Raw genomic sequence first — 14446 nt, 5'->3', positions numbered from 1 at the left:
TTTGGATTCCATCATTTTCAGGTTGGAACTTCTGGGGATTTTGTGGAAGAATACATTTCAGTGAAGGTCTGTTACCTGTTACTAGCCTGAACATTCCTGGTTTTGAAATTAACATAGAGTCTATTTCTGTGAGTCATGTAGACAAACTGTTAAGACATTAAATCTTGGAGGTAAGGAGCAAGGTAGCAAAAGTAGTCCTTTAGGTTTGTTACATTTGAATCCTTTCAGAGATTTGTGACTGGAGAATGTCACACTTATGTAATGCTTTTTAATATATACATATATATATCTTAAAAAAATAGCTGGAGCTGATAGAATGAATTCTAAATAGCTGGAATCTCAGATTTCATTTTGTAAAGTTCCCTAATAAAATACATCAATTGTCTAGATTGTTTTTCAGGGAGTAGTTTCTTAGATATAGGGTCCTCCTATTTGTTATTACTTGCAAATAAATTATTGAGAAGATTTAAAGAAAAATTGCCTTTTTCCCTTCCCTACCCCACTTTTTTTTTAAGAAATACTTTTACTGTTCCAAACTCTTACTGATGGTTTGCTGTGTTTGCCACCAAAGTTATTTTTGAGTATGTGCTTTTGAGTTTTTGCTTGAGAGTTCAGTGTCCAGTTCAGCTGGCTTTGAAAGTGCCTACTGGTTTTGACAGTATTTTCTACTTGGGTTAGGAAATCTCCTACCTAGGTGACAAAATAAAAGTATAACTTCCATACACTGACACATGATGGTTAACACGGTGTTTCGTCCTCTAGCGGGGGTAGGTGGTAGCACAAGAATGCACATTAAATCCAGAAACAGTGCAAGCTGATGGCATAATTGTTTTTAAGTCTTTTTTTAAAAACTTGTTCTAGCTCAATGTATTATTTCCAGTTCAATATATTACTTCCATTTATATAAGCTTAACAGATCTGATTGTAAAATTACTGTTGAGACTTCCCATTTCTGTCTCAAACCTATATATACATTGAAGTTTCTAGAAGATTTTAACGAGAGTGGAAAAGTGAACTAATGCTACTGTATACGAAGTTATTGTAATACTTTGAATTTGAGTGTTACACAGCTCTTCTCACTTGGTGGGTAAAAGCTGCTAGCAATTTGTGTGTATGCTGTTGGAGCTCTAGAATAGCCAGACCTTTTGTTCATGTGATTTTCCTGTATGTTAGAGATATTGAGGCAATGGTATGAGGTGTGGTGATAACAAGTATTCTCTATTTATGCCTTTGAGGCTGGAGGAAGTGAGCCAAAAATGAGAGAATTGGAATTCTTTCTTCACATGGGATGGAAGGCTCTAGTTCTATCATCTGAAAGTATGTTATAAGGGATGAAAAGTATATAGGTTGAATTGGGCAGTTACAGCACCAGTCACTCCCTAATAGCTACAATGTAACTTATCAGTTTACAGTTTTGTCCAACGGATTGATCCTTGCAAAGTTGCAGTTTTTTGTAATGTCTTATTCGTTGACAATTGTAATTTATATTTCAGCTTCTGGAGCCAGTTTGCCATCAGCTCTTTGAGTTCTATCGCAGTGGTGAGGAACAATTGCTACGATTTACACTGCAGTTTCTACCGGAATTGATGTGGTGCTATCTTGCTGTCTCAGCCAGCAGAGATTTGCAGAGCAGTGGATGCATAGAGGCTCTCCTCCTAGGAGTTTATAACTTGGTTTGTATTTGTGTGTAATTATTCAGGCCTAAAAATATTAGTGTGCTTTTGAGGGTTACTATAGAGTATTTTACTGGGGAATAATTAACAATTTGATTTTGGAATTGAAATGAAGTGATTGAGTATCTCTGTTTTGACTCTTCAAATTGATGTCTATGTCAGAAATCTGCAAAAGGAACTTTTTCTTTTATTTTAGTGAATATTTTCTCTGCTCTTTTTGTGGTTCCAGGAAAGTGTTAATGCACAAATGGCCAAAGGAGTCAAAGGGGTCCTCTTAATTTTTTTGTTACTTAATTCTTGGTATAGTGATTAAACTTAGATTCTGCTCAAAAGCTTTTAGAGGTACTACTTTTGAAGTGGTTGCCCATATTTTATGGGGTATTTTGACTATCTTGGCTAGAAAACACAAGAAATCACTTTCAACAAATTCTTAGTACTCGACTGCTGAACAGATTGTTTAGCTTTGAGAAATTAAAGATCTTTCATTTTGTAATGACCTTGACATTTTTTCATATTTTGTATGGAAAAGATATTTTTTACTAAATTACTGCTTTGTAGAACAGAATTATGAAGGAATCTTTAAGAGCTATTATAAAAAGCTTAGTGTTATGTCCACTGGGATTCTCTTCAGTGTAGTTTGTATGTTCTGGATGTTTTAGGAAGGCTTTTTGGGAAGTGAAACAGTGATGAACTTCAAGTCTCCTCTTCCCATTCTCTTCCCATTCTGAAAATCTGGAGAAGACAGCTCCCATCCTTCTAAAAATAATCTCAAGTGTCTTTACCAAGCAAGTGAAAACATTTTTTTTTTCACCTAGGAGTCCACTTAAAAAGACCTGAGCCCTTATATTCAACTCTTCTTTAGGCAGAGTACAGGCTTCATGTATTTTCTGTGTGCTTAGTTGTATCTGAGAAGAAAAACATTCCTGGAAAGCATTTGGTATATCTTATGCCTTCCTCCTTTATTTCTGTGATGAAGTCACCTGAATTGGTTGACGGATGTGGCTATAATCACTTGCCTTTCTTATAGAAGAGATTACATTTACAGTTAAGCTTGAAACCAGCCCAGTAACCTTTTCTCTTCGCGATGAACAGTTTCTTCCTCAATTAGTAACACAGCCATCCATCTCCAGCTGCTTGGGGTCATAAGAATTTTACAGCAAGTTTCTGCAGGAAGCTGTAGATCAACCTGATTTTGGGAAACATTTATATTTTTTCCTCCTTCTGCTTTAAGACAGTACGAATGCTTATGCTAAAGTAATGCCACGTTACTGATGCTGACTACTTCCCCTCTGATGTTGTATAAAATTTGTAACAGTCAAGATGGTACCATTCTTCAGCATACCAGGTTGAAAAGGTAGTAGGTGACCTGCTTAGATACTTATTTTCTCTTTAACCAGCAACTTTGTTTTCAAACGCAAGATGAAAGATGTAGCCTAATACAAATAGTAATCCTTCTGTAAATACCTATGGTGGTCTCTTGGAACTTGACGAAGTTAACATGCTCAGAGTCCTGCAGTATCTTACTGAAGGAAGTTAAATTGAGTATTGTTCAGAATAATTTTAAATTCACTACATTGTCAGGGGTATGGAATTATTGTGGCTGAAACTTGGGATCATGAACTGGCTTGTTCTACTGTCAGCTTGGAGACATGAAGTGGTAGTGCGTGCAGTCAATATTTTTGGCTTTCCTGGCTGTAAGTGTAAGTTCTTTTTTCTAATACACTTCAGATATTGAAATGCACTCCCAAAACTTAATTACAAATCTGATTAGAATGAAACATCAAAATATTGATATTTTTAGATTTTAGAAGTTTGGATGTAGCCAGTTTTTCTTCCCTTCTCCTCCCATCTATTGGGACTGTTTACCGCATTGATACAGAAGCAATACTGAAAATTAAAAGAATCAGTGGTTTATGTGGAGAGTGGAAGAGCTGTATAACTCTTCAGACAGAACAGCTCTTTATGGCTTTTTGATACTTCTCAGTCTTCCTTTACCACTTCATGTTCTACTTTAAGACATGATTTCTAATAATTACTATGTGAAGTTAGTCCTTCAACCTTCCAAGGAATAGGTTTTAGGAGACACTGAAGCTCCTCTCTATTCTCTGCCTTTGGATATAGGAAATCTGCTGCTGAAATTTAGGGCGGGGGATAGTTCGTCTGTGTGTGTGTGAGTTGGTTATTGGTCAGGTCTGCTTTGGAATTTCTGAAGTTTATGTGAAGTACTTCAGTGCTCTTCTGTGATACATAGGCACATCATCTTTTGCCTTACCCTTAGTCTTCTGCTAACTTGCAGGAGCAAGAAGTCTGCCAACATACTGCTATCGTGGTATCTTGCAGGAGAGTAGCTTCTCTAAAGCTTTGCATCCATGCCTCTTTTAACTCTATAAGTATGGAATTATCAAACTTGGGCTTTTGCAGATACTATGATGTCTGCTACTGTCAAACCATAGGAGGCTGCAGTCATTCCAGAGCTATAATATTTCCAAAACAAATTACTTGTAGAGTCATTTATTGGTGGGTAAATAGTTTTCAGAACAGAATTATTGAGCCTTCAATATTTGCAAATAGTGTATAATTTAAAAAAAACCAACAGCCCACTGTTTAAACATATTGAGATTTCCAGTTAGTGTTTTTTAAGATGGACTATGTATGTAAACGTATGTACCCTTTACTAAGTCTTTTGAATACTTTTCATAAACAAAGCAAATGCACTGTGACAGAAACCAAATACAGAGATAATTTCTGGCTTATAGCTCGGATTGTTGTAGTATCCCTACCTGTCCCTGTAATAATTAGTTGGCTTACTTTATCTATTCACCCCCACCCAGCATTTAGCATTTTTAAATGTCTGGTTTCTGTAGTACAGTGTAACCATTGGTATCTTCTCTCTTTTTCAGGAGATAGTTGACAAAGAGGGACATAGCAAAGTGCTGAGTTTCACAATTCCGTCTTTGTCCAAACCTTCGGTCTATCATGAAGTAAGTGACATGTACAACATAAAGTTGTTACTGATTGAGTAAGGCAGTATGCTTTGGGGCCAGTTTGTTAAGAATAAAGGTGAAAAGTAGTTTTAGCATGTTACATGATGACATAGGAACATATTTCTTAGTCTTCTGAGTACTACTAACTGGTCTCTGGGGCCTCTTCAAGACTGAATAGTCATAATTCCATAATATCAATGCACCAACTATGTCTCTCTTTTTTCTGTTCCGAAGCCATACACCTTGTCTGGTGTAAAATAACTTCTCAAATCTAAGACAGCTAAGCAGTCAGATAACTTTAAGCCTGTTGAAAATTTATGTACAAATATGGTGATGCTGATTGTTGTCTATTTTCACTTGTAGCAAGACTTCAGGTGGACATGTTTTGAATGACCCTTTTTTCTTTAGCCTTCCAGCATTGGCTCCATGGCTCTCACTGAAGGAGCTTTATCGCAGCATGGCTTGTCCAGGGTTGTATACAGTGGACCTCATCCTCAGAGGGAGATGTTAACAGCACAGAACAGGTGAAATTGTATAGTAGGATTTTGCTTGAGAATCATTGCTGAATCTTAACTTCTTATAATTTTAATATAGTTATAGACTGAAGGTGGGTAGGTGTATTTGTATTTTGTAGTGGTTTTTTGTTTTTAAACACATGTAAACATAGATGCAGAAAGACTAACAGCACATGATACTACATGAAGAGGAAAAAGCTTACAGAACTAAACTACTTGATTGTCAATTTTATTGGAACAAAATACCAAATCTGTTCAGATAACACTTGCAAATTTCTGTGTAAACTTGTTTTCAGAAATGAAATTAGTAATGTAATTCTGATGTTTCTCATGAATCCCAGGTTTGAAGTGCTGACTTTCCTTCTGCTCTGTTACAATGCTGCCTTAAGCTACATGCCTGCAGTTTCTCTTCAGTCGTTGTGTCAAATTTGTTCAAGGTAATTTCTGTAGGTTGATTACACTTAAAATGGCTTTTTCAACTTGAAATGCAATCAGTATGAACTTTTTGCTTTTGTTTTTTTTTTTTAAAAAAGCTTTAGGTTCCCAAAAGCTGTATGTAAAATTGACTTTTTTTGCGTATGTTTACAGCTGCATTATTTGCTTTTAAAGTATCTCTTATATAACTTTGGATTGAGAACTTTAAAATGAGAAAGCAATGACCTGGCTTATATGCAGTACTGTTAAGTGAAGAAGCCAAATCAAGGGAACAGTTTGTTTTAATTAAAGTAGCTGTAGGTGTGTTAGCTAAATAAAATAAGAAATGTCTTCTAAAATCTTGGTAAATTTTGTGTTGCAAGCTTACTAAATATATTAGGATGCTGTGCAAGTTGAAACTTTTGTGAAATTGTAGGAGATCTTGAAACAGGAAATACATCCATTCTTACAAATACTTTGGGTATTACCAAAATCTGCTGTTACTTGAAAAAACAAATACCCTCACCCTGAAAACCCACCTCAGCTTTAATTACAGTGTCTGTTATTGATCCATTTCTTTTTTTCAGATAGGAAGAACTGGTAGTAAACATGTCTGTCTCTAGATTCTAGATGATGAGGTGCCTAGATTTTCTGTCTCTAGATCTTTGAAAGTGGACTTTGGGTTAAGTTAAAAATTAGAATTATCTCATTAACCCAGGAAACTGAAGAGAGACCTAGAATTCAACTACAGCAACTTTTTACCAGTCATGATTCCCAGGTTCCTCACACAAAAAAACCATGGTAATGGATGCCTGTAAGATTCTCTCATCTTCAGAGGAGGTGAGAGAGCATTGGAGCACTTGTAAATATTTACAAGAGCCTTTACAAGATCTTTGTCAGATATGCTGGTCTAAAATTTCAGGTGGAAAATATTTAGAAGCTAAGGACAGTGGACAGAGGCTGATATTGCTTATTCTGCTTGATTAGGTTTTTATTGTATTTGTGATAAATTTTAAAAGCCTCCAAAAACAACTCAAGCAAATTACCAATAAATGCAAGCAAGTCTTTCTACTTCAAAATGTCAAATGTTTGGATACTGAATTATTTGATACTATACAATTCGAGTTTTATCTTAGTTCTTCATTCCCTACTGTTTTTGGCATCCATGTTTCTCTGCTTACTGAAAATCTCACCCTGACAGCATTTTAGGGATTCAAGGGAGTATGTGTCAGAAGACCAGAATATCTTTCAGTATCCTGTTTGGATGTGGTGCTGACAAAATTCTTGGAAGAATTTATAGAATAACTCCTTTAATTGGTTTGAGCGGTGTTGAATTTAGGCTTCTTTTGGAAGATCTGTATGAAAGCAATCTACAATGAATGTGCTTTCTTCTAGTAAGTCTAACTCAATTTTTATGACATTTTTTTAAAGAAGCAAAAGCTTCTAATACTTATTTACAAACATGAACTGTGAATGTGACAATTGCATTTCAAAATATTTTGTGCTGATCTCAGGTGTTGTAAATCCAGATTTTTTGCATTTTGGGCATCTTCAGTTAAGTCTCTTTTCATAAGAGTGTTATCTTACTCTGATGTAAAGTGAAGCAGTTTTGCCGATGTCATTCTAGCCTTTTTAGAGGAAGTAACTCACATTAGAGCAGGACTTTTCAAAACTAGTCAATACCGGCATTAATGGAATGACTGTACTAAGGTCTTTTCTATATAACTGTCAGTGTTAACTGATCACATTCCTACCGTGAGTTCCCTATTTTTCCCCCCAAAATACTTACTGTATCCCTGTACAGTAGCACCTAGTAAATGCATAAATATATACATTGGCATAAAAATGACCTGGTCAGATGGTTTTATGTAAACTAGCATTTTTGTTTAAACGGGACACTTACTTGCAGCTACCTCCACCCCTCAGGCTTTACACAGCACTGAAATGCTTATTGTTTTAGTGGATTATAGGTGTCATATTTGAGCCAAACCATTGGTAGAAATAATGGACTATCTGGAACTAAAGTGTTGCCCAAGTTGCATAATAATAGCCTCTTCTGGGGCTAAAGAGGAGGAAAATGGGATGGGATATTTGTGGGGGAGTTACTGAACCTAGTTAATTTCAGTAACTGGCTCCTGTGGTTTAGGGCTAGGTAAGAGTCAGAAAAACAGCTTTCATGCTTTAACTTTTGCCATGTAGGAACAAAATTAAATATGAGAGGATGAATTACTTTGGTTCCGACATCTTAAGCATATTTAACAGAAGAGTCAATTTGATTCACTTAACTGGAAGTCAGAATTTTTTGTTTTAGCTAGCTGCGCATATACTTTGCAGGTGAACTCTATGTATTTTAAGATATAAATGTGTTTGCATTCTGGTTTCTAAAAAATCTAGAGTTTTAAGCCATTTGAATAGAGAGACACAAATCACAATGCTATCTGAAGTAATGTATTCCTAACAATAATAAAATCAGTTTTAAATCTGAAGTAATAGGGAAGGAGAACTAAATAGCCGGTGCTTCTGGCCAACAACAATGTAAAATTTAGGAGAGAACTTGCAGTTAGTTACAAATTAACATGTTTGTCTAGTCTTGAAAATGAAAGTTCAAAACTAAGCAAAATAAATTCTTATTTTAGAAATATGATTTTGAGTTGTTGAATTCAGTTACTTAAATCTTGGTTTAGGCCGGTCTGAGAAATTTGTATTTAGGGTTGTAAATTTCAGTGAGAATTATAACTAAATACTGATGCTCAGAGCAGCAGTTGACCAACTCTGTAAAGTGGCAGCACAAGCCTAAGGCTTATGAAATTACTTTCAAGCCAGATGAGCGCATAGAGGATAGGTATCCTGTACCTATAAGTATTTTAACCTCACGAAGTTCCACAAGGCCTACAAAGTCTGCACCTGTGTGTGGGCAATCCCCAATACCAGTGCAGACTGTGGGATGAATGAATTGAGAGCAGTCTGACAGAGAAGGGCTTGGACATACAGGACAATATACACTTGCAGCTCAGAAAGCCAATCGTATCCTAGACTGCATAAAAAGTGTGACCAGCAGGTTGAGGGGAATGATCCTCCCCCTTTACTCAGCTCTCACGAGACCTCACCTGGAGTACTGCATCCAGTTCTGGGGTTCCCAATAAAAGAAAGACGTGGACCTGTTTTGTGAACCTCTAGGTCCAGTGGAGGGCTATGAAGGTGATCAGAGGGCTGGAGCACCTCCCGTGAAGACAGGCTGTGAGAGTTGGGGTTGTTCAACCTGGAGAAAACTCCAGGAAGACCTTATTGCAGCCTTTCAATGAATATAAGGGAGGCTTATAAGGAAGATGGAAGATGCTTGTCACCAAGACCTGTAGTGATAGGACAAGGGGCAAGAGTTTTAAACTGAAAGAGCATTGATTTAGTTTGGATATCAGGAAGAAATTTTTTACAGTGAGTGGTGAGGCACTGGAACAGGTTGCCCAGAGAAGCTGTGGATGCTTCATCCCTGGAAGCATTCAAGGTCAAGTTGGATAGGGCTTTGAAACATCTGATCCTAGTGGAAGATGTCCCTGCCCATGGTAGAGGGGGTAGAAATTGGTGATCTTTAAAGGTCCCTTCCAACCCACCATTCTATGATTCGTCCTTTGTAAACATCTCATAATGTTTTCATTTCCTTGCATGTTGTCTCTAGCATGGCTTCCTGTCTTTCCTGATAGCGTTCAACATCTTTTGTTGTTGCTGCTTGATACAGTGATATCAGCATGAAGAGTCAAATTTAGATCATACTAGGTGGAAGTTACATAGGAAGGTACATACTGGGGGACTTGCTAAGTGATAGAGATCTTGGGGCACTGTCTGCTTTCCTGTTGTTTTTGTTGGGTTTTTTTTGTTGTTTTTTTTCTTTTGTTTGTCTGTGGGTTTTGGGTTTGAGTGTGTTTTTTTTAGTAGCCACAGCAGAAGATGAGTTGTGGGATAGAGAAGGAGAGGAAAAAAAATGCAGTAGGTTAATGGCAAAGTTAGTATTAATACAAAAATCCTTCTGAAATACCTATTACAGATGTAATTTGAAGGGTACTACAATACTATCTTAACTCAATTGTTTTTCTGGTTAAAAAAAAGGTAAAATTAAGAGGAGTTTTACAAGCTCTCTGGAATTGAAGCTGAAGAATTGAAGCTTTGAGACTAAAACTTACAGTCTATGCTTTGAGGAAGGAAATACTTTGATTAATGTCATTAAAGGTTATTCCAGAAGTCCAGTGATAGCCACTGAATTGAATATTTAACTACCCAGTATCTTTGATTTCTAAAATGTTTTGACTGCAGAACGTGATGTGGAATTTACTTCAGAACTAAATTCTAAAGCTGTCTTTTACTGGATTTTAGAACAGTTTTATGAACGTGATACTTCTGGTCTCTTTGCTTGAAAACTTGTATGCAACTTCCATATTACATGCAATGACACTTAACGCTTCTGTCTGTAACATTAATGCTTGCTATGTGTTTTATTTCCTTAAATACCATTAACTTATTTTTTGTCTGTTCTGCAGCAAATGCGTGGATTCAGAATGACTTTTACTGGCAGTTTTCTTTCTCATTCCACTTTAGTATACACATAAACAGGAATGTCTGTGATGTCTGTTTTGAAGCGTTGAACTCTGCCAGTAGAGGGCATACCCTTCTGCCATAATAAGAGGTAGTCGGCTTCAGCACAGGGTTGTTGATGGATACCTTCTTGTGGGTCTTTTGTAGTCAAAATGTACACTAAACACCTAGCTTTGTAGAGTTGTATTCAAAGGTGGTTCTACAGTATTTGCTAATGACGAATGCATGATTTCTTTAGAATTTGTGTCTGTGGATATCCTCGCCAGCAAGTGAGAAAGTACAAGGGAGTCAACAGCAGGATTCCAGTTTCATCTGAGTTCATGGTGCAAATGCTGACAGGGATTTATTATGCCTTGTAAGTTGCTGGGCATTTTTCATACACATATAAAATAAATGTCAGCTTAATTTCTACACTCATTTAGGCATGATGCCTTTGAAATGTTTTATTTTCTAGTGGACAGGTGCAGAGTCTAGCAATAAGATCCTCAAGAAGAGGAAATAATTCTCCAGCTGGTTAGCTGAATTTACTTACGACATATTAGGGAAAGAGGTCTAGAACAGCACTTAGTTATAACTGATGTGAAAAAAATCTTTTAAAAAAAACCTTTTCCAACCATTGTCTGCTGTCTGCATTTTTGCATGCTTAGTTTTGACATCAGTCTAGTTAAGGAAAAAAGGTCTTATAATTCTTCCGCTGAAATGCTGATGTCATTTACCCTTTGATAGTCACGTTAATGTGTAAAGCTCTCTTAGTGACTGAAATAGTTAGAGACTAGTAACACAGGAATACTCAAAAGGTGGAGTAATATTAAAACCATCCTGTTTGAATTTCAGAATATTTCATGACTAGCTGATCAGTAACTAATTATGTAATTTTTATACTGCTCAGGGTGGCCAATGAAAATAAAACTTTGCCTCCATAGATGCTACTTCAGAAAAGTTCTTTAAATAGCAGGCTTACAGCTATCTAGAGATTTTTTTTTTTACATTATTTACATTATTACAGTATTTACACAAGTAGTTAAACTCTGCTAAATTGAGCTCTCAAAGAATACTAAATTTGTGAAGGTTATGTGACCAAGAACGTTCATCTGCTGGTATAGGTGTTTATTATTATGTATATATTTACCTTTGTAGTTATAATGGAGAATGGGATCTGGCTCGTAAAGCTATGGATGACATTTTGTATAGAGCACAGCTGGAACTGTATCCAGAACCTCTGCTGGTAGGTGTTGTATTTCAACTTTTTTTTTTGAGTAGAATTTTCATTCTAGGAAATCCTTCCTGTGAACATGCATGATAGACATCACGCCAGGAACCTAAATCCCATTAGGTCTATGTGGCTGTGTTCCTGTGAATAGCTAGATCTTCAGGTATACACACACTCGCACAGGTGCTTTTGATGTACTTATTTTGTCATCTTCACTAGTGAACAACCTGTTTGCAGTAGAATGATTCTAAGTCTTGAAAGTGTAGATTATAGTGCAGGAGCACTCTGCAATTCATGTTAAGTAATTGCCACATCTTTGAACTTGAAACTTTTAAAAAGTAGCAGGTATTAAATGTAACTTAATTCTGAGAGGTAATGGCAATCAGCATTCTTCATAATCTGTGCAAAAAGCTAGTGTGCTTTTTGACCTTAAACTGGAATTGTACACAGTATTCTTGGAGTAATAAGAATCCCCTGACAGAATTCTTCTTCTAAAATTTGGATCTCCATGTTGAGAATTTAACTGCATCTTTTCTGTTCTAGGTTGCTAATGCAATAAAAGCTTCACTGCCTCAGGGTGCCATTAAATCTAGTAAAGAAGGAACAAGATGCATTCAGGTTGAAATTACACCTACTTCATCCAGAATATCAAGAAATGCTGTGACTAGCATGTCTATTCGAGGCCATAGATGGAAAAGGCATGGTAAGAAATACATTTTGCAATGAAGTCTCAGCTCTTTATGTGTGTTTAATATTGAGGATTTTGTTATTGCATATCTTCATTGCTAGTAAGCAAGCAGCAGTTTGGGGGTTTTAATTTTCTTAACTGGTGAATGGCAATCTTAATGCAGTTTAGATGAACTATATTCTTTATTTCCTTAATCATGTTTTAAAAAAATCCCAAACAAAAAAAACCACAAAATCCCTTTTTGTTAAAGGGAGTTGAACAAAGTGATTGATTCTTTAAAGAGGCTGATGTCCCTGTTTTCTCCTGAAAAGTAATAATAGTATCTGAAGCAAAGCAAATATTTAACAACTTTACTGCAGAACCTCATCTGTCTTAAATTACTTAAATAAAAATCAGATTTAAGGGTAAAGGGGTAAATTACTATGTTTCGGTGTCATGGTTTAACCCTGGCCAGCAACTAAGCACCACACAGCTGCTTACTCTCCACCCCCATGTCTGCAGTGGGATGTGGGAGAGAATCAGAAGAGTAAAAGTGAGAACTCATGGGTTGAGATAAAGACAGTTTAACAGGCAAAGCAAAAGCTGCACATGCAAGCAAAGCAAAACAAGGCATTGATTCACTCCTTCCCATGGGCAGGCAGGTGTTCAGCCATCTCCAGGGAAGCAGGGCTCCAACACGTGTAACAGTTACTTGGGAAGACAAATGCCATTGCTCTGAATGTCCCCCGCTTCCTTCTTCTTTCCCCAGCTTTATATGCTGAGCATGATGTCATATGGTATGGAATATTCCTTTGGTCAGTTGGACCAAACTGTGCCCAGTTTGGTTGGGCCCAGTTGTGTCCCCTCCCAGCTTCTTGGGCACCCCCAGCCTGCTCACTGGTGGGTGGGGTGAGAGGCAGAAAAGGCCTTGTCTCTGTTTTGGTTACTGCTGAGCAGCGCTAACACATCCCTTTATTATCAACACACTTTCAGCACAAATCCAAAACATAACCCCATACTAGCTACTATGAAGAAAATTAACTCTACCCCAGTCAAAACCAGCACGTTTGGGCAAACTAATATAAGGGCTTCCACAAAGTAGAAGATGGGTCTGGGCTAAGGAGTAGAAAAAATGGTGCTGAATGTACTGCAGAAGGAGAAATGTATTTTACTACTTCTACCATCTTCAGATGAGGGAAGAACCGCTGGACCAGCAATCAGAATTGGCAATGCCTTGTTCTGCTGGGCTTGTAATTCTGATGACGGGCTAAGCGAGTGAGTGTAGATAAGAATGCTCTTTTAATAGATTCAATAAAGATTTTAAAGTAGTATCATAAATTTATCTGACGTGTGCTCTGTGAGGTTTTTGTAGTATATGGACAGTTTGGTTAGAAAAATATTGCCAAGTTACTTGTAAAGGACCGAGGGGTAATTCAGGTAAGTGTTGAGAAAATTATTTATAACTATGCTGGTGGTAGATGACTTTAAAATAATGATAGAGCTTTCTGAGCAGTAATGATACACAGTGGTAGTAGTAGTACCAATAGTAGGCTGCCAGAGGGGGCAAGGGGCAAAGAAAGGTAAAATAACCAAACTTCTTTTCAGTTGACTGAAAACTGCTTAAAACTGTCAGACAAAGCTGAGGAGCAAAACATCAGTGTCTCTAATTTGAGCGCGGTCCAGCAGCAAGTTATTACTGAAATCTCAAGACTGCTAAGGACCATTTTAGTCTTTATCATTTGTTTTTCTTTCTTCAGGCTTACAGTTGTTAAGCAAGGATTATTGACCAGGTGCAAGAAAACTGTATGATAGCTCAGCTTTTAAATGGACAAATGCCCTCTGAAGCTTGGCAATTTTGTCAGCTATTATTTTTGAGTGGTTCTGATGCTTGTTCAAATGAGAAGGTGGAGGGTGAATACAGATCAGGAATACTGAGTGCCAGTTCATTCAGAGGAACTGTAAGAGTATTAAAACAAACATTCCTTTTGTCTTTGTGTTTACAAAAAAAAAATTGTTACAGAATCATTATTGGAAACGTCCTTAAGAATGCAAATTTTTCAGCACATACAGATATCTAGAAGTTTTTACAGTTATTGCCTTCTTGCAGGGGGTGATGCTTGGTGAATTTCAAGGAAAAATGGGTGGGACAAGTGTGCCCTGCAGCAGATAACTGTAAGGTGAAAGGGAAATGAGAATAGTAGTAGGACTAATTGAAGGTGGGGAAGATGTGTTTTATGGGAGTCTCATAAAGCAAGGCAAGTTGAGAGAAACAGCGATGATCTAGTTAGTGTGATCCAAGTGAGGAGTAGTCAGTGCTTACGGATGAGGATTGAAAGATTAAAGACTTTTACAAAAAACTCTTGACAACATTTTATTTGGGTTATTGGGAAAACTTTGTA

The 14446-nt window shown here is 36.9% G+C and overlaps 1 protein-coding gene across 5 annotated transcripts in view; it reads left to right on the top strand.

Annotated features, from left to right (window-relative positions):
• The window catches only part of HYCC1 (hyccin PI4KA lipid kinase complex subunit 1), a 49176-nt gene that overhangs the window by 24462 nt on the left and 10268 nt on the right, over positions 1–14446 (top strand). For all 5 annotated transcript variants that reach the window (XM_075083020.1, XM_075083021.1, XM_075083022.1 and 2 more), the window contains exons 4-10: positions 1494–1673; positions 4574–4654; positions 5066–5181; positions 5514–5609; positions 10409–10525; positions 11308–11395; positions 11924–12083. In XM_075083020.1, coding sequence (XP_074939121.1) covers positions 1494–1673; positions 4574–4654; positions 5066–5181; positions 5514–5609; positions 10409–10525; positions 11308–11395; positions 11924–12083 — 838 coding nt within the window. The remainder of the gene's footprint in view (positions 1–1493; positions 1674–4573; positions 4655–5065; positions 5182–5513; positions 5610–10408; positions 10526–11307; positions 11396–11923; positions 12084–14446) is intronic.

The sequence above is a fragment of the Phalacrocorax aristotelis genome, chromosome 2, assembly GCF_949628215.1.
Source record: "Phalacrocorax aristotelis chromosome 2, bGulAri2.1, whole genome shotgun sequence".
NCBI lineage: Eukaryota > Metazoa > Chordata > Aves > Suliformes > Phalacrocoracidae > Phalacrocorax > Phalacrocorax aristotelis.
This window is presented reverse-complemented; position numbering and strand designations above follow the sequence as displayed.